We start from the raw sequence: 20,015 nt of genomic DNA on the forward strand, positions 1-20,015 counted from the left end.
TTAATCTCTATTGGCAACATCCTCGTAGACACATTCAGGAATAATACTTTGCATCCTTCAATCCGATCAAGTTGACACTTAATATTAACAATCACATAGGGCATCCTGGTTTTTCATGGTTTTATCTACTTGCCACAACCTTTTTAGAGAAGACTCTAAAATTATTTTTTGTCAATGTGAGTCTTTTTTCCATACGCAATTTTACTCCCTCTCTCCTTTTGAAATCTGGGACAGGACTTCTGGACTTAACCACCAGCCAGGGAGAAGAAACAATACCAAGGAAGTGACACTCAGTTGGAGGAAGAATGATGATTATAGAATAACTCTCTGCTGTGGCACCAGGACTGCATGAGATCTGGTCTCTGCACATCTTGGTGTCTGCATCCTGGTAAAAAATGGCCCACTTACCCACACTTACCCATGGAGGAAGATGAGGCAACAGGTTGTAAGAAATTACCAGAAAAGCCTCACTCCTCATCTCCTGACCCACCCCCTCATGCTCTCAGTGCTTCTACTCTTGCTTCATTAATTTATCCAACAAATACTAATTGTCTGCTAGGTACCAAGTTCTGTTATAGATAATGAAGATATGGCTGTGGAAAAAGAACCAGAAACCTGCCTTTACATTCTAGTGGAAGAGGAGGAAGATAAACAATAAAGAAGGTCAACAAGTAAACTATAGCATGTCAGGTGATTTAAGTGCTGGGAAGGAAACTGAGTGGTATAGATCATTGCAGAGGGTAGGTTGCAATTTTAAATGGAATAGTGAAGTTAGCCTCACTGATAAGGCAGTCTTCCAGCAAAGATCTGACAGAGGTGAGGAAGTGAATCTATGGAAACCTGGGGGTACAGCCTTCCAGCAAATAACAGGTGCAAAGGCCCAGAAGCCTAGGGCATTTGTATTTGAGGGCAAGCAAGGGGTCTGTGTGCTGGAGAAGAGTGAGCAAGGTGAGAATTAGGGAGTGAGGCCTGGGAGATTATGAGGAAAGGAAACAGATCATACAGCGCCTTGGAGGCCATTATAAAGACTTTGGTTTTTACCCTTATGAGATGGGAAGCCATTGGCGGTTTTAGAGCAGGAAAGTGACATGATCTGATTTATGTTCCAAGGCTCATGCTGGCCACCTTGTTAAGACAAAACTGGAGGGAGGCAAGCAGAGTGGGGACACCAATGAGGTAACCATAGTGACCATCCAGAGCAGAAATGATGGTGGCCTGGAATAGGTAGTTCTGAGAAGTGTTGTATTTTGGAGGTAGATCAATAGAATTTATTGGTGCATTGAATATATTTGATGTGAAAGAAAGCGGGGAGACAAAGATAACCTCAACGCTTTTGGCCTGAGCAGCTGTAAGACTGGGATTGCATTTGATCACAGGGCAAGCTCAGTCGGGCTCAACACTGTTTGCTCCTGCCTGGCTGGAACTTCGCGTGGGCCTAAGATGTTTAACTGGAATTTCATCTGGCAGACTTAAACATTGTATTCTTCTTTTAAAGTCTCAAATAACAAATATTCCAAAATGTAAAGCAAAAAATTCAAGGATTTATTGAAATCGTATGACAATATATCCCTAACACCATGAAGAAGATGACAATTATGATTTTCACAGAGTATTTTGCACTTACCTGAGCACAAAAGCAAAACCAGAGCAAGGCAAACAATATACAAACAAAACTTGATCCTATCTAATAACTTTCATGAAACAACCATAAATGAATTTTGTTTTATTAAGTCAGGCTTCAGGACTACTGAATTGCATTCACTAAAATGCTATTTGAAATTTTACTTACTCGCCACCCACCCCACTACTCTTAATTCATCGCCCTCTCCACAAAAGGACAAAAGGCAAAAAAGGTAGTAAGCAAAATATAAATAACAAGAATTCAAAAACAGAGATCAAAGTAAATTTTTTTTTTCAGTCTCTGCGTCTATGCTCAAATCAATGTTTTCTGAGCATACAGGGAAGCAAGGAAACCAATTCTCTAGCTCTTACTCTGCCTCTTATTCTCCTCCACCCCCCAATACATTTCTGAATATTTTTTAATCCATTTATCACTGAGTACTTGCATATAACTAGAAGCACCGACTATATTGTTATCACACTTTGGAGCAATTTTCATGGGGAATTGTACAAATTTCTCTGATATGTATCTCCTCACTAGAAAGACAACCTTAAACATATATAAAGACTTAGCCTCAAGTGAAGAAGGCAGCTTTCTGTTGACCACACTGAGCCTTAGGTCACCAGATTTCTACTCAGGAGAGGCAGTGAGCAGGAGGGGCCAGTTTGGAGGGCTTTGTCTAGCTCTATAGTCTCTGTAGGCACCTACCAACACCAGTCCTTCTCCTGCTACCCACTGTGTGCTTCCAGCTTCAAGCTGAGTTCTCTGCATGGGGTCGACCCCAGCAGTTCCCAATAAACCATCATTCATGGGATCCTCCTATATAGAGATGAGGAAGGTGCCACAAGCAAGACACTCTTGGCCAGAAGGGTTGAGTAATGAGGTTTCCTTTCTTCTTTGTCACTAAAAAAATTACATTTAATTTTGAGAATAAAGATAAGTTCTTCTAAGATAGGATTAAAAACTAAACAAAACAAAAACAAACAGAAAAGAAAACCTTAATATATCTTTTAAATGAGGGACAATTGTACAGAGTAGACTTCCTTGTTGTTGATAGTTTTAATTCAGATATCAATCCAGAAATCATAAGATTTTTTTCCCCAAAACCTGTTCTTATTTACATAAAGTAGAATTTAAAACAAAATTTTGATTCATTAAGTAGAAATATTTAATAATAATAAATATATAAAAAGTATATTCATATAAAATAGAAATGTATGAAAAATATTCATCCGTATAGAAATTTTAAATTGTCAAAGCAATGTCAATTTAATTGGCTCAATAAGAGAGTGAAAAACCATTGCTTCAGGACTGCCTCAGTCTGTAATGCTATTTTAAAAAAATTATTTCAACATTTTCTTAAATACTATTCCTTGGTTGTTAAATTTTTATTTTGCTGTCTTAGAAGAATGAAGGTTGTTATTAGGGATGTTACATTCAGAAATAAAGTTCTGAATTTCATAGAACACTTTATTCTCTGCCTCGTCTTTATATTTCAATTTTTGGGGGGAATGTTGTTCAAATACAGTTTACAAATGAAATATAAAGGATGAAAGAATGGATAAACAAAGAAGTCCCCAAGGTGTAACAGTGAATATTGCTTTAAGAAAATACAAAAACAATTTTAAATAAGATCCTTCAAACACGAGTCATCCTGTTCTCAGGGAGCTTTAGAATTTCCACATTGCTGAGTGCCAAATTCTACAAGTCATGGAATTTCCACACATCTCTCTTCACTTCTCTGACTTCTTCTGTCTAACATGGGCAGATATATTTCAGCCACTACACAGTAGCTGGAGTGTGGTGTTAGAGCTTCAATTTCAACCACTCTGTGAGCCCCTTCATAAACCTTTTGCTCCTACACACGAGAGAGAAAATAATCAGTTGGTAAATGGCTGCCATTAAGTCACAGCTGCATTTTTGTTTAAATTAACAAGTTGTACATGGTCACAGCAGTAGATAGGTTGTGGGGTTTCTTCCAAGACACACCCTTCTTTTCTAGAGTCCTAGGCCATAGCCTGGTAAAGGGACAAGGCAAGTGGCCGTGTAGGTGCAACTTGACTTCTCCTTGAGGGCTGTTGGCTGGTTGACCCTGTGGTCAGAGTCTTCTTTTTAAGAATTTTGTTTGCTTTTTGAGACACAGTTTCACTCAGTTGTCCAGCCTGGAGTACAGTGTTACTATCTTGGCTCACTGCAAACTCCACCTCTCAGGTTCAAGGGATTCTCGTGCCTCAGCCTCCTGAGTAGCTGGGGTTGCAGACGCATACCACCACGCCTGGCTAATTTTTGTATTTTCAGTAGAGATGGAGTTTCACCATGTTGGCCAGGCAGGTCTTGAACTCCTGACCTCAAATGATTTGCCTGCCTCAGCCTCCCAAAGTGCTGGGATTACAGGCGTGAACCACCCCGCCTGGCCTTCTTTTTAAGAATTTGAAGTGTGCAGTGAGAGTGATGTGCAGCGAGATGAGCAGAGGTAACTGCAGGCATGCAACTGTGGCCACAGAGAGACAGAAAGTCAGACAGACAGAGCAGGATCCCTTAGAACTCACTTCCATTTCCCTTCCCAGTCACTGCTAAGCCTGCCGGCACTCTACGTCCTGCCTCTGTCCCTGAGATTGCTTGCCTATCTCCTAATTATCCCTCCCCTCCTCTTTTGTTTCTAAACAAGTTAGACTGTGGTTTCTGCTCCTTACAACAAAAACCCCTTATCTTAGATGACACCAAAAAAGGAACAAATTCAAGTATCCACCAAATCCAGACAGAAGCACCGGTGGTGGATTAGAATACCACTGCAACGCCCGGCATGGTGGCTCATGTTTGTAATGCCAGCAGTTTTGGAGGCCAAGGCAGGCGGATCAGTTGAGCCCAGGAGTTTAAGACCAGCCTGGGCAACATGGCCAGAGCCTGTCCCTACTAAAAGTACAAAAAAACATAGCTGGGCATGGTGGCACGCACCTGTAGTCCCAGCTACTTGGGAGGCTGAGGTGGGAGCATCATTTGAGCCCAGGATGTCGAGGCTGCTGTGAGCTGTGATTGCACTGCTGCACCCCAGCCTGGGTGACAGAGTCAGACCCTGTCTCAAAAAAAAAAAAAAAAAAAATCGCAGCAAAACTGGCACAAAAATAATCATGTGATTCAAAAGCTATTTTAAAATAAGGTGTGAGTCTGGGCATGGTGGCTCATGCCTGCAATCCCAGCACTTTGGGAGGCCAAGGCTGGAGGATTGGTTGAGGCCAGGAGTTTGAAACCAGGCTGGGCAACATAGTGAGACCTTGCCTCTACAAAAAAAAAAAAAAAAGCTGGATGTGATGGTGCATGCTTGTAGTCCCAGCTACTCAGGAGGCTGAAGCAGGAGGACCACTTAAGCCCAGAAGTTAGAGGCTACAGTGAGCTATGATCACCACTGTACTCCAGCCTGGGTGACAGAGTGACACCTGGTCTAAAAATAAAATACATAATAAATAAATAAATAAATAAGGCGTGCAAAGCCTGTAAAAATGAATATTTGTGGCAGTCACATGCAATTAAATACTGTTAATACCAATCTTTAGCTATGCAGGGAAGACTGTAGAGACAAACCGGAGGATGGAAAGGGCACACACACATTCTGATGGTGATGCCACCACCAACCGTGGATCAATGCTGGCTGAGAGTAAGAAGGAATTAAAGATAAGGAAAAATAAGAGGAGGCAGAATAGCAGAAGAGGACATCTCATATGACCAAAATATTGGTTAAATAAACAAAAGAAAAAAACTCTAAATATATCTATTCATCTGAACTTACCTTTTCTAGTGAATTGTTAATTATAAAAACTCGGTATAGTAGTTCATAGTAATCTTCTATAGATACATTTTTTTCCTTTTGGTATCTATATGGTAAATTTGGAGCATGCAGAATTACCAACAAAGATCCATTGACTTGGGTTATATTCATGACTGGAGGATCTATTTTTGCTGAAGAAAAAAACATAAAAATTTGACAAATCATCAAAGAATGTATTATATACAGACACATTATGTATAATGACAAATCAGCATGGTGGGAGGATCACCTGAGCCCAGGGAAGCCGAGGCTGCAGTGAGCTATGATCATGCCACTGCACTATAGCTTGTGTGGCATAGTGAAATCCTTGTCAAAAAACAAAAATAAAAAAGAAAATTGCATATGTATTTGAATCTCGAAACTTTATAAATGTAGAGAGTGTTAGATTCTTAGCAGAATAAAGATGGAAACATACAAATTACTTTCCTCTGTTTATTGGAAGGGCTTTTCTTAGTCCGACTTTTGTTTGTTTGTTTGGTTGGTTGGTTTTGGGTTTTTTTTTGAGACAGGATCTCATTATGTTGCCCAGGCTGGGCTCAAACTCCTGTACTCAAGTGATTCTCCTTCAGCTTCCTGAGTAGCTGAGATTACAGGTGCATGCCACCACATCCAGGCTAGTCTGACTTTTTATTGACAGTGTAGCCCTTGGAGGTTCTAAGACTTTTGTAGGGGTATTAGTTCTAACTCCCTGCCTTGTGCTGGCCTAAAACCTTGTCTTTTGTCCTGGGAGTGGCTGTTACCACTTAGGGTCTAGTTACCATATCCAGCAAATGCCTTCAGGGTAGCTGGGGCAGTCACTGTGTTGGTCTTCTGGTTCCCCTTTGATTTCCATTTACTTTGTTTTGGCCCCCAAGGATTCCCTTTATTTTTATTTTTGCCCCTCTGTGGAGTTTGGAGAATGTGTTTTATTTTATCCAGAATTTCTAAGTGTTTTAGAAGAAGAGAGTTTCCTACTCCCAGGCTATTTAATTTGGAACCATACATTTTTAAAGCACTTTCCAACTGTATTGGAATAATGTGATAGTTAACTTTAAATACACATGTCCCTTTTGCAGTGAGGCACATATTTCAGGCATTGTCCTATCAGTGAGTCAGCTGTGGACATCACAGGGCTCCTGGCTTATGATCTGTGACGCTAGATTTTGCAACTGATTGCAAAATCAGTTTTGCAATCAGTTGCAAGTTTCTTGACCCATTCGCTGGATTGTGATTGTGTTACAAGACCAAGTCAAGATTATTTGACCTCATAGCACTTTACTCTTTAACAGCTCTCTCCTTGAAATATTACCTTCCTGCACTGTTCATGAACATATCAGCCCACAGATTTCCTCCTACCTCTTTGGCTATTCCTTCTCAGTCTCCTTTTAAGATTTTTCTTACTCAGGCATCTTTGGGTGAAAGTCCCTCAATATCTAGTCTTACTCAAAACTGCCTCTCACTCACTACTCTCTCCCTAGGCAATCCTATCAATGTCCACTGTACTATATGCATGAAATGACTCACAAATTTTTGTCTCTAATAAAGACTTTACTTTGAGTCTTGGATCTGAAGAGATATGTCCCCTGGATCTCTTAAAAGCATATTAAGCTTAACATATTCAAAACCAAACTCATAATCTCTATTACCTTGCATCCCACCAAACTGGTCTTTTTCATCAAACCCCATCAAAAACATCTCAGCAATTCATCTAATTATGCATGCAAGAAACTTAGAGGTAATCTTTGACATGTTCTCTTCACCATTATATCCGATCTATCACCTGGTCATGCCAATGTTTCTTACTAAATGTCCCTCCAGGAATAAATTTTCTCTAGTCCTTTTCATAAGCCAAATTCGGTCTCCTGTAGACTATTATTAGTAACCTGCTACTTCACTTATCTGCATCCAACCTGTTCCCCCAAATATAGTCAAAATGATCTTTTCTATACACAAGTCTGATCATATGGCTCCTGAGTAAAATTACGTTTTTCTGGAGGAAGTCACAACTCCTTAAAAAATTCTTGTACCTGCCTACCTTTCCAGTCCCATCTCATTATGGACTCCTTCCTGCATGCTCTTCTTCAACATATTGGTTATCTTTCAGTCCCTTGAGTTTGCTATGCCAGAGGGCCTTTGCAAATGCTGTTCCCTTGCTTGAAATGCTCTATTCTTTGCCTCAAGTGATCCTCCTACCTCGGCCTCCCAAAGTGCTGGGATTACAGGCATGGAGCCCACACACCTGGCCTTCACATCTATTTTTAATCCAAGTAATTCTAAGGTCAAATAATACTGAAATCTTGCTAAGTATCAAATGCTGCTTTTAACTGAAGAAACTTTACTTTGTTTTATTTTGTTTTTAAAATCTTGCTTTGTCTCTAGATAGACACCATAAATCAGAACTTCTTAATCTAAGATAACATCCTGCTGCTCAAAAACAGGTGTCAGAGGAGCCAATGCATGCAGCTGGCTCATTAGTCTATATCACAGATGCCACAAACATGCTGTCTTGAGGAACTGGAAACGTGTTTTTTGAAATATGTTCTTCAGAAGTTCTTAGGAGCTGTGGTGGGAGAGCGCAAGCCTGGGGGTGAGGAGACAGCTGAGTGGGTGATTCTTCTCACTATTGCATCAACAAGAGTAGTAGCTATAGACTGGGTTTCTTATTCTTCTACTAAGAGGCCCCGAAATAAAATGGCTTTTTAAAGGACCTGGTCTAAAGCTTTTTTCTTTTCTTTTCTGATTTTTTTTTTTTTTTTTTTTTTTTTTTTAGGGAGAAAGGTCATATAGAAAACACACAAACCCTTCTTAACTCAACACTATCCCAATTTAAATAGAATTGAGCTAAAGCTGTGTCAGTCAATGTCTTTGGCTATTCTTACCTGACTGGCCTAATGGCTTAGACTGAAGGAAACTTTGTTTGATAAGTAAATTTGAATGTGACCCTATTTCTAGGCTTGAATATAATAATCAAACTGATCTGTGAATTCCCTTCACTGGTGTTCATCAGTTTAGTCATGAAATCTCCTTTTCCTCAACTAGAGAATTGCTTGTTGAGTATATTGGCTTTGAATTTCAATGTATCCAAGAGACAACCAAGAGTTACCATGAATTAGTTTGCTCAACTCTATTCCACCCTCCTGCTAATTAGAGAGTTGGGGGAAAATGCATCTAGCATTTTGGACATTATCTAATTAATTTGGATCTAATTGGACCTTGCACCAGTTAGAAGAGGTGTATGGATGGATCCCTAAGTACTAAGATACAGAATGTGAATATTTCTGTGGCCATATGAATGCAAAGCAAAAGGCTCATACTGAAAAGTGGTCTTAAAAAATCTAGGTGGTTAGAGAATTGCAAGGAACCCATAATAGTCAAAACAATCTTGAAAAAGATGAATAAAGAGGAGGGCTCACCCTTCCCAATTTCAAAGCTTACTACAAAGCAACAATAATCAAAATAGTGTGGTATGGGCACAATGATGAATGTATAGCTCAACAGAATAGAATTGAAAGTCTGGAAATAAACCACACTTCTATGGTCTATTGATTTTCAACAAGTGTGCCAAGAACTCTCAATGGGATAATTTTCAACAAATGGTGCTGGGACAGCTGGATAGTCATATGTCAAAGAATAATATTGGGCCCTTACCTCACACCATATACAAAAATTAACTCAAAATGAATCAGACTTAACTGTGAGAGATAAAACTATAAAACTCTTAGGAGAAAACATAGGGTAAATCTTCATGATTTTGGATTTGGCAAAGGATTCTTAGATATGACACCAAAAGCACAAGCAACAAAAGAAGAAATAAATTGGATTTCATCCAAATTTAAAACTTGGTGTCAAGTGATACCATCAAGAAAGTAAAAAGACAACCCACAGAATGGGAGGAGCTAGCTGAGGATCATATATCTGATAAGGCATTGGTATGCAGAATATATAAAGAACCCTTACAACTCAAAAATAAAAAGATTTGATTAAATTTTTTAAATGGGCAAAGGATCTCAATGGACAATTCTCCAAAGAAGGTACAAAATAGCCAATAAGCATAAAACAGAAGCTCAACATCATTAATTAGCAGGTAAATGCAAATTAAAACCACATGAGTTACCCTTTTATACCTATTAGGATGGCTACAGTCAAAAAAGATTGGTAAAAATGTGGAAAAATCAAAACTCTCATATATTGCTCATGGGAATGTAAAATAGTGCAGATGCTTTGAAAGTAGTCTGGCATTTCCTCAAATGATTAAATATAGAGTTACTATGAGACCCAGCAATTCCACTCCTATGTATATATTGAAGAGAAATATAAAGGTATGCCCAGCTGTGTGTGGTGGCGTATGCCTGATAGTCCTTGCTACTTGGGAGGCTGAGGTGGAAGGATTGCTGGAGCCCAGGGGTTCAAGACTGAAGTGAGCTATGTTTGTGCCACTGCACTCCAGCCCAGGTGACAGAGCAGGATCCTGTCTCTCAAAAAAGAAAAAAAGAAAAAAAAACAAAAAAACTCCCACTCAAAAATTTTTACATGACTGTTTATAGCAGCATTATTCATAATAGCCAAAAAGTGGAAACTACCCAAATGTCTATCAACTGAGGAAAGGATAAATAATATGTGGTATATCCATATAATGTATTATTTGATCACAAAATAATGAAGTACTGATACATACTACAATCTGAATGAACTTTGAAAACACGTTAAGTGAAAGAAGCCAGTCAAAAAAATCATGTATTATATGAGTCTATGTAGAACAGGGAACTCTATAGAGACAGAAAGATTAGTAGTTGCCAGGGCTGAGGGCTAAGGGAATGGTGAGACTGGAAGGTGATAGCCAAAGGGTATGGAGTTGCTTTTTGAGGTGATAAAAATGTTCTAAAATTGACTGTGAGTGATGGTTGTACATATTTGTGAATATAGTAAAAACCATTAAACTGTATGCTATATGCTTAAAGTATAGGCTGTGTGAATTATATCTCAATAAGGCTGTTTAAAAAAATCTAAGTGGATGCAGTGACCATCTATTTCCCCAGTGTCCTGTAGTTGCTCTATGGGCTCTTGAACAAAATAGTTGCATGATGGAGGCTATATATAGACTTAACAATATGGATCTCCTCTTACCAAAGTTGGTCTGACCTGCAGAGTGTCCAACTTTCCAGTAAGGAAGATCAATGTTGAACCCCTAGTATAGTGCCATATTCCAGGGGCTCTCGTCTTCCATCTCGTTGCAGGTAGGTTTATTTTTGTTCCCTTCCAAAAGGGAGGGGGCAAGAGACATTGGTTATAGATTTTCTTTACTGCTGGGTATAGATTCTGGTTACAGATTTTGTTTATAGATTTTTATTTACTGCTTCAATGCTTTTATTAGCAGACCCCTCACCACTCCTGGGACCACACATACACCCATAGATGTAGTCAATGCCTTGTTCATGAGCATAGTACTCCACAATACATTGCTTATGACAAAGAACTTAAGTTAATGTGAAAGGAGTGAAGCAAGGTCTCAAGACCCATAGGACAAATATATATCATATATTTGTCACTCAGAAATCCATGACTTTATAGGAAGGTGAAATGGATAATTGAAAACTCAGTTTGAGAGACGTCTTGTGAATTGGCATATGAATTGGTAAATGCTCCAATTGGTAAATGCTTCACTAAGCCTAGGGCCAATATATGGTGCTATTTCTTCCATAGACAGAATTCACTGGTCTAGGATACAAGAAGTAGAAGTGGGAGGGGCAACTCTGACTGTTACCCATAGTGAACAACTTATGACATGTTTATATTTCCCATATGCTTGGCCTTGAATTCTTCTGGTTTATAACAAAAATGGTTTCCAAAAATTGGAAGTCGAGGCTCTCTCCTGACCATTTGGAGTGCCTCATGCCATTTAACTAACAAAAAGAAAATGAGGTTCTTATATTGTCTAGGGTGATTCATTCTGATTTTCAAGGCATAATATAGTTATAAATACAATGGGGTCAGGTGGAAGAATTCTTGGTATCCTCTGGTGTGTCTCTTAGAGCTTCTCTATTCAGAAATAAAAATTAATGTAAGGTTAGGTCAAGCAGAGACAGGAAACACCAAAAGGACTCAAACTCCTCGTGGATAAAGAGCTGAAGTGCTGGCTGGAAAGAAAGTGAATGTTGAGTTTATAATGAAGGAAGAAGTCATAAATATTAACTACAGCTTCATGACTAGTTGACTAGTTGCAATTCTGAGGACTGTGGTAAATATCTTTATTTTTTTTCTTGTTCTATTTACACACATCTTTATATCTATACATTAAACCCCTTCTCTCTCTCTCTCTACTATTTTATCCAATGTCTGTTGGTAATGGTTAATTTTAACACCTATATCTTAGATTATATTATTCTATGATTGTGACTAAACTAAAAAAGGAATAAATATCCTTCAGGATGGATACTGAGAAAGCACTTTTGGTCTGCCTTTTTGGGGAGGTGACTAAAATTCTTAATTTCCTCAATAGAAAATTCCTCTAATGAGTATTTTCATGAACTTAACCTTCATGTTTGGGGAAGGACTAGGGCACTATGACAAATTCTGCTGTCTAAAAATACTTTTTTAGGGGCTGGGCATGGTGGCTCACACCCATAATTCCAGCACTTTGGGAGGCCAAAGGGGGCAGATCACCTGAGGTCAGTTTGAGACCAGCCTGGCCAACATGGTGAAACCCTGTCTCTACTAAAAATACAAAAATTAGCCAAGGGTGGTGGCACACACTTGTAATCCTAGCTACTCGGGAGGCAGAGGCCGGAGAATCGCTTGAACCAGGGATGCAGAGGTTGCAGTGAGCCAAGATCGTGCCACTGCACTCCAGCCTGGGTGACAAAGCGAGACCCTGTCTCTCTCTCTCTCACACACACACACACACACACACACACAAGGTGACAAATTGATGGAGTGGAGGCTCTGCAGTCAGATGTAGCAAATTTGAACCCTGACTTGGATAATACAGGTCACGAGATTGGAGCAATGACTAAAGCCTCTACATCTTGATGTTCTGGGCTAGAAAATTAGGATAATAAAAGCTATCTCCTTGAGTTGTTCTGACAATTAGACCAAAAGAGATAATGAAGTAGAGACCTCAGCAAAGCACAAGGCCTAGTCACTAGCCGTGCTCCGGGAGGGCTGTCCAAAAGCAGGAAGAACAAGGGCAAAGAAACTCCATGGTACTCACTTTCCCACCAGGGAGTGAACCGCGGCGTCATGCTCCATTCTGAGTAGCTCCCAGCCGACGCCGCCCTCACCCTACCGTAATAAGGTTCCTGTATGTCTGAGGTTTCACTGGTAAGGTCACAAAAGAGTTCTTGAGTACCCCAACAGTCTTCTTTATTTTTCCATTGTCTCTGTCCATATCTGTAGCAGGGAAAAGGCAAAGATCTGAGTTTCTTTTCTCCACTCAAGGAGTCTTCAGTATTTTCAGACTAATAATTTTTTATACCTGATTCTAGTAGCAATACCACCATGATAGCTTATGGCTCCTCTTCAGAATCTTTAAAAAAATTCCTTCTTATTAACTGTTTCAGTCCATTTTCTGTTGCTATAACTGAATATCCGAGACTGGGTAATTTATAAAGAAAAGGAATTTATTTCTTACAGTTTTGGAGGCTAGGAAGTCTAATGTCTAAGAGCCATAAGAGCCACATCTGGTGAGGGCCTTCTTGCTGGTGGGGACTCTCTGCAGAGACTTAAGGTGACAGAGGACCTCACAGGGATTCAAGAGAGATGGCATATATATATATATAAAACAGACCAACTTTTTTGATAACTAGCCCACTTCCTCAATAACACGTTAATTCGTTAATCCATCAATGGATGAATCCATTCATGGGGGCAGAATCCTCATGACCCAATCATCTCCCCAAAGTCCCACCTCTCAACATTGCTGCACTGGGGATCAGGTTTCCAACACATGAACTTTTGGGGGACACATAGAAACCACAGCATTACCTAAAGTGCTGTCTTGCTGGAAGATAAACATCCCTGGCACTTTCTGTATCACTAACATAAGGGTTTTAATCTTTTTTTTAACACTTGGCAAAATGTTCTTTCTGGTGTGTGGACTGACTTCCATTTTTGAATACTCACTCTCCACATCCTTAATGCTCTGTGGTTTTGGCTGTTTGTGGTTTTTCTCCACTTCTCATCAGCTTGCTGTTGATTAATGTGGCTGCTTCTGAGAAGTTGCTACCACTTTTCATCTCAGGTGTTGCTTACCCAACATACATGATTAATCTCTTCATTGAAAATTGATGGGAACTTTTAGTGAGGACTATATATGGAGCCCTGTAATTAGGGGTTGGGAGAGGGGGAGGGAATCCCATGAAAAAAGGTAGTGAGGCAAGAGGCAGAGAGGTTGACTCAGCCTGAGGCCACAGGATGGTGTAATAGTCAAAGGGAAGATTCACGCTTTGTTTCCTTACCTGCCATAAATCAGACCAATGTAACAAAGTGATGGTGGGGAACAGAGAAGGAATTGGAGTTGGGAGAAAGGTTTCCCAAAATATTTATTGAAAGATTTGAAATCTAGCTTTCTAGACACATAATAAGGAAGATAGACGGTATCTGTACTCGGTAATCTACATGGTGACAGCAGTTTCATTCCATCACAATTAAAGCAGAACCTCAACATATATTGAGTATAATTTGATGTTTTAAAATTATTATTTATTTATAATAAGTCTTGAACTTAGCTGTAATGACAGACTTCTCTTTTAAAATAATATCTCATTGTTTATCCTATTCTAAACACAAGGGATATAACAGTATTATAGCCCATGAACTGGATACGCCAAAGTGAAAGTTCTCAAAATTATAAATTTGTCTTGTGCTGTTGAAAATCCCTTAGAGACAGGAATGGATTCAGGTATTCTGGGGTCTGAAATTTATATAATCTTGGTCCATTTAATGTTTCTATAACAGAACACCTGAGGCTAGGTAATTGATAAGGAAAAGAGGTTTACTTAGCCAATGTTCTGCAGCCTGGGAAGTTACAAGAAGTGTGCTGCCAGCATCCACTTGGCTTCTGGTGAGAGCTTTTCATGCTGCATGAGAACATGCTAGAGAAGGTCAATGGGGAAAACAGATCGTGTGAAGAGGCCAAACTCAAGGGGCATCCTGGCTTTACAACAACCACTCTCATAGAAACATTTCCATGACAAATTCAGTCTTGCAAGAGTGAGAACTCACTCAACTGCAGCAATAATGGTACCAAGCCATTCATGAGTGCTCCATCCCCATGACCCAAACACCTCCTACGAGGCCCTACTTCCAACACCACCACACTAAGGATCAAATTTCAACATGAATTTTGGTGGAGACAAACTCAAACCATAGCAGCTTGGGAGTCCTCTTTAAGAAAAGATTTATAAATATAAAATCCTTGCATTGGGGTCCTGACATTTAATCTTCATTAGATTCATAGTAAAACAGTTTCTAATCTTCTTAGTACTTTGGACCACAAATAGGTCCACTTTTGACCTATTTATACTGCTCCAGGGGAAGCATAAAAAGAGTACCAATCTACTTCCTACATGCTGAAAGTATCTCCAGCAATGCACAAATCTACTTTTGTAATGGAGAAACCTTCATTGTAAAGATTTGTAAATTTTACAATCGCTACATAAAATATGTAGAGAGAAGTAGTAGGGGTTAAAGATGGAGATGCTTCTGGGGATATTCCTTCCGAAATTAATTAGCAGGAAAATCTGACCTAGGACCTACCCCATGCTGGAGAGACATGGATGAATTTATGGGATAAAAATTGCTACTTTGGCCATAGCTGCATTTGATTTCCTGAATTTCTATTGAAAAACCATGAAAGCTAAACTGTAATATCTCCTGTCTCACTGTTAGGAGACAGGATTGAGCCTCAACCCCCCTCACCCCCCCAGAAATATATGAGTGGAAAAACCTGACATTTTCAAGTCAAGAGTGTTTGTTTCCAAGCCTTGAGCCAGGAAAGGAGTAGATTATATCTGAGTTTTGGCAATGATCCAGCAGGAGTAGCCTGAGGATCACACGAGAGGAACATGCAGCAGCGTGTTCCAGTTTGTGTTCATGCTTACGAGAGTCATTAGTTTTTGAAAGGAATGTTCTAAATAGTAAATCCACTCTGAAAGTGACTTTTAAATTAAAACCTTATTTTACACACTCACCACCATGTTTGCCACAACTTCTTTTTCAACTACCAATAGTTTCACTCACTGAGTACTTGCTATGTGCTAAATAAGTTGCTTCCAACATTCGCCTGACAAATCGATATTGAGAACCCACCATGTGCCAGGCTCCTCCATGGAGATGAAGGCTGAGCCTGTGAGGTCTTGGTGCAGGTCTAGGGCTGAAGTATCTGCCCAATGCACTGCATACCATCATGCATTTTGAGTCCCCAGGCAGCCTTCAGGGGAGACAAGTCACTGTTATCCTGACCTTGGCTTCTTCTCAACCCTTCTGAAACTGAAAAAAAGCTCGGATCCTAACACTCCATTGCATTCTAGAACATGTTATCCCAGTGCCATCTCTATCAGCTGAAGGAGGCTCAATTTACTTACATTTTGTACTGCACAAAATAGACACTGCTGTTGCCAGTAAGTGCCCTCCCAGGCTGCCACTGCAAAATGTTGTGAAAATTTCGGGACTGAAATTGTACCCTCTGAGGCTTCAGAGACTCATGCGTTGACTGAGTTCCTAAGATAATAAGAGAAGAAGAACATTGAACGTTGCTTGGAGCACTGTTGTTCCTAGCAGTAGTTTTCAATGGAATACCTGCATCAGGATTCCCTAAAGTAGTTGCTCTAAGTGCAGATAGTAGAGGTGGAGCCCAGAAATCAACATTTTGAATCTTCAATGCAATGATTTTGATGCACGCTAAAGTCTCAGAATAATGCGTTCCAGATCATAAACATGTACGTGATACCTTCCCACCCTATTTCCCAGGCTGTGGGGGAAGTAAATTGCAGTAAAAAAAATATTGCTCTTATTTTATTCCCAAATAGTGATGGAATATAATGACTGAGATGAAAGACCCACACTAAGACCACCAACCATCTTCTTAGGAACCACTATATTAGTACTACTCAAGCAAAATTTGCTAGTGACCACTTCTGGGCTCCAGGACCTCAGCCCAGCACTCAGTCCCTCCTTTCGCAGGTTCTTGCTCAGTCTCTGGGTCCTGCTTCCAGGTAGGTCTGCCTTTGCTGTCCCACTCCTGAATGGCTGTATTTACCTGCCTGCATCCTGGCTCCAAGTATCCAAGCATAATCCCTCAGATGAAATGGCCATGCTAATGAGGAAAACTGCCCAAGACCCTGCTGGGGGGTAGTGTTTCTGAGACTAATCATGGCATGGCATGGGATAATTTTGCACTGGCATGACTTGTGCTTTCTTCCTCAAATCATGCAACATAGGTGGTACAACCTCGCTTGCCTTTAGTCGCATGGAGGCAAGAGAATTTTGGCAAAATTTTACTTAGGGTTCAAGGTTTTTTATAAGGGATAAGAAGTTGGGCAGAAGGAGGAGTCAGGAAGCATATCTTTTTGTTTTAGATGGAGTTTCACTCTTGTCGCCCTGGCTGGAGTGCAGTGGCGTGATCTCAGCTCACTGCAACCTCTGCCTCCCAGATTCAAGCGATTCTCCTGCCTCAGCCTCCTGAGTAGCTGGGATTACAGGTGCCCACCACCACGCCTGGCTAATTTTTTGTATTTTTAGTAGAGATGGGGTTTTGCCATGTTGGGCAGGCTGTTCTCGAACTCCTGACCTCAAGTGATCCACCCACCTCGGCCTCCCAAAGTGCTGGGATTACAGGCGTGAGCCACTGCACCCGGCCAGGAAGCATGTCTTCTGTTTTCTCCCTGACCTCATCTTCTGTCACCCCGACCCCTGTGTTTGCAGTGTTGACTCCTTCACTTGCTCCACCATGACTCCAGTGACTCTGCCTTAGGACCTCTGCACTGGCCCTTCCCTTTTCCTGGTGTGCTCTTCCCCTGGATTTCACATGGCTCATTTCTCCACCTCCTTCAAGTCTTTGCTCAAATGTGTCACGTTATTGAGATGGTTAAAAAAACACTTCCAAGCCCATGGTCTCAGCTCTGAACTTTCAAGATTTGTTATTTTCAAATGAACAAGACTGTTTCCTCAGGCCTTTCTTCTTACCAACCAAATAGTGTGAATACTGTTATTTGTTTTTTAATTTGTTTTCACTTTTATTGTTTGGACCACCATCAGTGCATCAAATGGTGTTGTGTTCTTGGAAAGAGTCTACAGCCACAGTTGATTTTGCTCACAAAAATCACTGCCTGATCAGTCATCTTTAGAACATAAAAATTCCAGAAGTTTTCAGGAGATGACAGGCACAATTTCCTGAAGGCCTGCCTAGAATTGATTTGCTAACATGAAGATAGATGGCTTAATGCCCTTAATCTCTCTGTCTATGGATTTCTTCTCTCATTTTTGTAACATCAGTGCTACCACCACCAACAGTAATAACACTGGACCAGGCACTGAGGGACTTTTATCTGCATTCACTCATTTAATTTGCCCAGCTCTTCTGGGAGGAAGGTACTGTGCATTATGGTCTTCCTCTTACAGACTGAAAAAACGAAGCCTTGGAGACCTGAAGGAGATTGCCAGGCAGCAAATGGTGAAGCTGATTTTGTACCCAGACAGTCTGAGTGCAGAGCCTGCCATTACCCTCCAACAGAAAACCAAGAGCAAAGCCATGGGAGAGAGGAGCTAATGAAAGAGGCAGACCAATTAGAAGCTGAGGCTATACTTTATCTTCTTCCTTCTTCCCTCCTCCTCCTCCTTCTGGCCGGCATTCATCAAACATTGAACATACATGAACATTAACTTATATTAGGCACTATGTTCAAAGCTTTACAGCTTACTTAATTCCCACAGCCACCAAGTAAGGTAAATATTTTTATTATCGCATTCTACAGATGAGGAAGCTGAGGCTTTAAAAAGTTGCATCTCTTACTCGAGGTTACAGGTTTGGTAAGATGCAGAGCCAGGAACATTTTGGTAGCATTTGAATTCCTGCCGTATTTTGCTAAATGTGCCGTTGCTGTTACCAAGTACCAGAGTCTTCTCAAATCCAAACACTTCTGGAAGATGAAGGCTTGAATTGCTTTTATGTATTAGTCACTGGACAACTGCACCATCTTGGCAAGTTACTTAAATCACTTACACTGAGAGGTACCCATCTGTTAACTTGGATTCTTACAGGCTTGCTCAGAAGTATGTGGTGCTGATAAGATGCTCTACACTCCTGCAGTTTCCTCCACGAATACCAGAAGCAAATTCTCACCTGTTGTTTGTGGTCCCTATCCTGTGCCAGGCACTTCTCTAAGCATTTGGCATATATTAATTGATTTAATCTTCACAGTGACCTAGAATCCCCATTCTACTAATGAGGAAATTGAGGGTGTTAAGTAAATTTCCCAAGTTTTCCTAGATGGTAAATGGCAGATCTGAAATCCAGACCATGATAGTTTGGCTTAGGAGCCTGTGCTGGTAACCACCATGATTTAGTGTTCCTTCAAGGTAAAAGACATTCTAAGGTGAGTGAGAGCCAGAGAGAAAGAGAGAGGGAGAGAAAGAAAGAGGGAGGGAGGGAGGGAGAGAGAGAGAGAGAAATGGATGTACATTTGTTCTGTATGAAGTCTCTGCACCCTCTAGAGAGCCTTTTCTTTAGTGGGAACTCATTAAGTACATGTGGGGTCATTCAAGCTGCAGATAGACATTAACCCCATGCCTGCTCTGATCATTTAGTGACATCAAAAGCTGCAGCCTTTATAAAGTTCAAAAAAGCACCAGTGCCATTTCCAACAGATCCTTGATCGGACTAAGATGACAAAGCTATGAGCAATTAAAAAGAAACAAAGCACTTACCTGCTACACCAGTAAGGACGAAACTGATGAGGAAGCCTAGAAAGCAATGTTTAGGCATCATGGTTGCAAGTGTGACTGTTCAGGCAACCAGTGTTCCTTTTAACCAGCTCAGGACCAAAGAGGAAACTGTAAAATCCACAAACAGACAATCACTCCTGGGTTTAAGGCAGATGGTTCCTTGAAGCAACTACAATTTTATTTTGATACTACATTATATTATTTTATTTTAGGAAAAATATGAAAGTATAAAAATCACTTCAAAAAACATTTGCTGTCACTTTTATGTGGAAGCTCATTTTATTGGGAAGCTCGTTTTTTTGTTGGGGCTTCATTAGCTGCAGAAAGGCAAAACACTGAGGATGGGCAGACCTGAAGGGCAGGGCAGTGCAGGGATTGTGCAAGTGGCAAGCAGGTGAGTGAATGAAACGACTAGTGGGGCCTTAAGGGAATCTGGCCCCAGGAGGCGGAGAGGCTGCCAAGGACTAGGACTTGGCTGCCAGGGTGATTTTGAGTAATGTGCTTGGCAGTTGCAGCTATCGGGGCCCCTGGCAGTGGTTCAAAGCAAGAGGGGTCTATCGTTGATTCACTCTTTTCCTCTCTTTTTGGTAGGTCCCCAATTAATCTCCCTGCTATGCCCCATACCCTTCCACTGCGTCTGGCTCTCCACGGGGC

At 40.5% G+C, this 20,015-nt stretch overlaps 1 protein-coding gene across 3 annotated transcripts in view; it reads right to left on the reverse strand.

Annotated features, from left to right (window-relative positions):
- Positions 1-1,521: 1,521 nt before the first annotated feature.
- IL22RA2 (interleukin 22 receptor subunit alpha 2) overlaps positions 1,522-20,015 on the reverse strand; it is a 29,691-nt gene continuing 11,197 nt past the window's right edge. Inside the window, exons 2-7 of one of the 3 annotated variants that reach the window (XM_003827697.4) lie at positions 19,344-19,469; positions 16,004-16,139; positions 14,417-14,512; positions 12,631-12,809; positions 5,406-5,575; positions 1,522-3,479 (exon numbers count right to left, since the gene is read on the reverse strand). In XM_003827697.4, coding sequence (XP_003827745.2) covers positions 3,330-3,479; positions 5,406-5,575; positions 12,631-12,809; positions 14,417-14,512; positions 16,004-16,139; positions 19,344-19,404 — 792 coding nt within the window. In that variant the 5' untranslated portion in view covers positions 19,405-19,469 and the 3' untranslated portion in view covers positions 1,522-3,329. The remainder of the gene's footprint in view (positions 3,480-5,405; positions 5,576-12,630; positions 12,810-14,416; positions 14,513-16,003; positions 16,140-19,343; positions 19,470-20,015) is intronic. The other 2 variants (XM_003827696.4, XM_057302666.1) reach the window with 2 other exon arrangements.

The sequence above is a fragment of the Pan paniscus genome, chromosome 5 (assembly GCF_029289425.2).
Source record: "Pan paniscus chromosome 5, NHGRI_mPanPan1-v2.0_pri, whole genome shotgun sequence".
NCBI classification, from domain to species: Eukaryota; Metazoa; Chordata; class Mammalia; order Primates; family Hominidae; genus Pan; species Pan paniscus.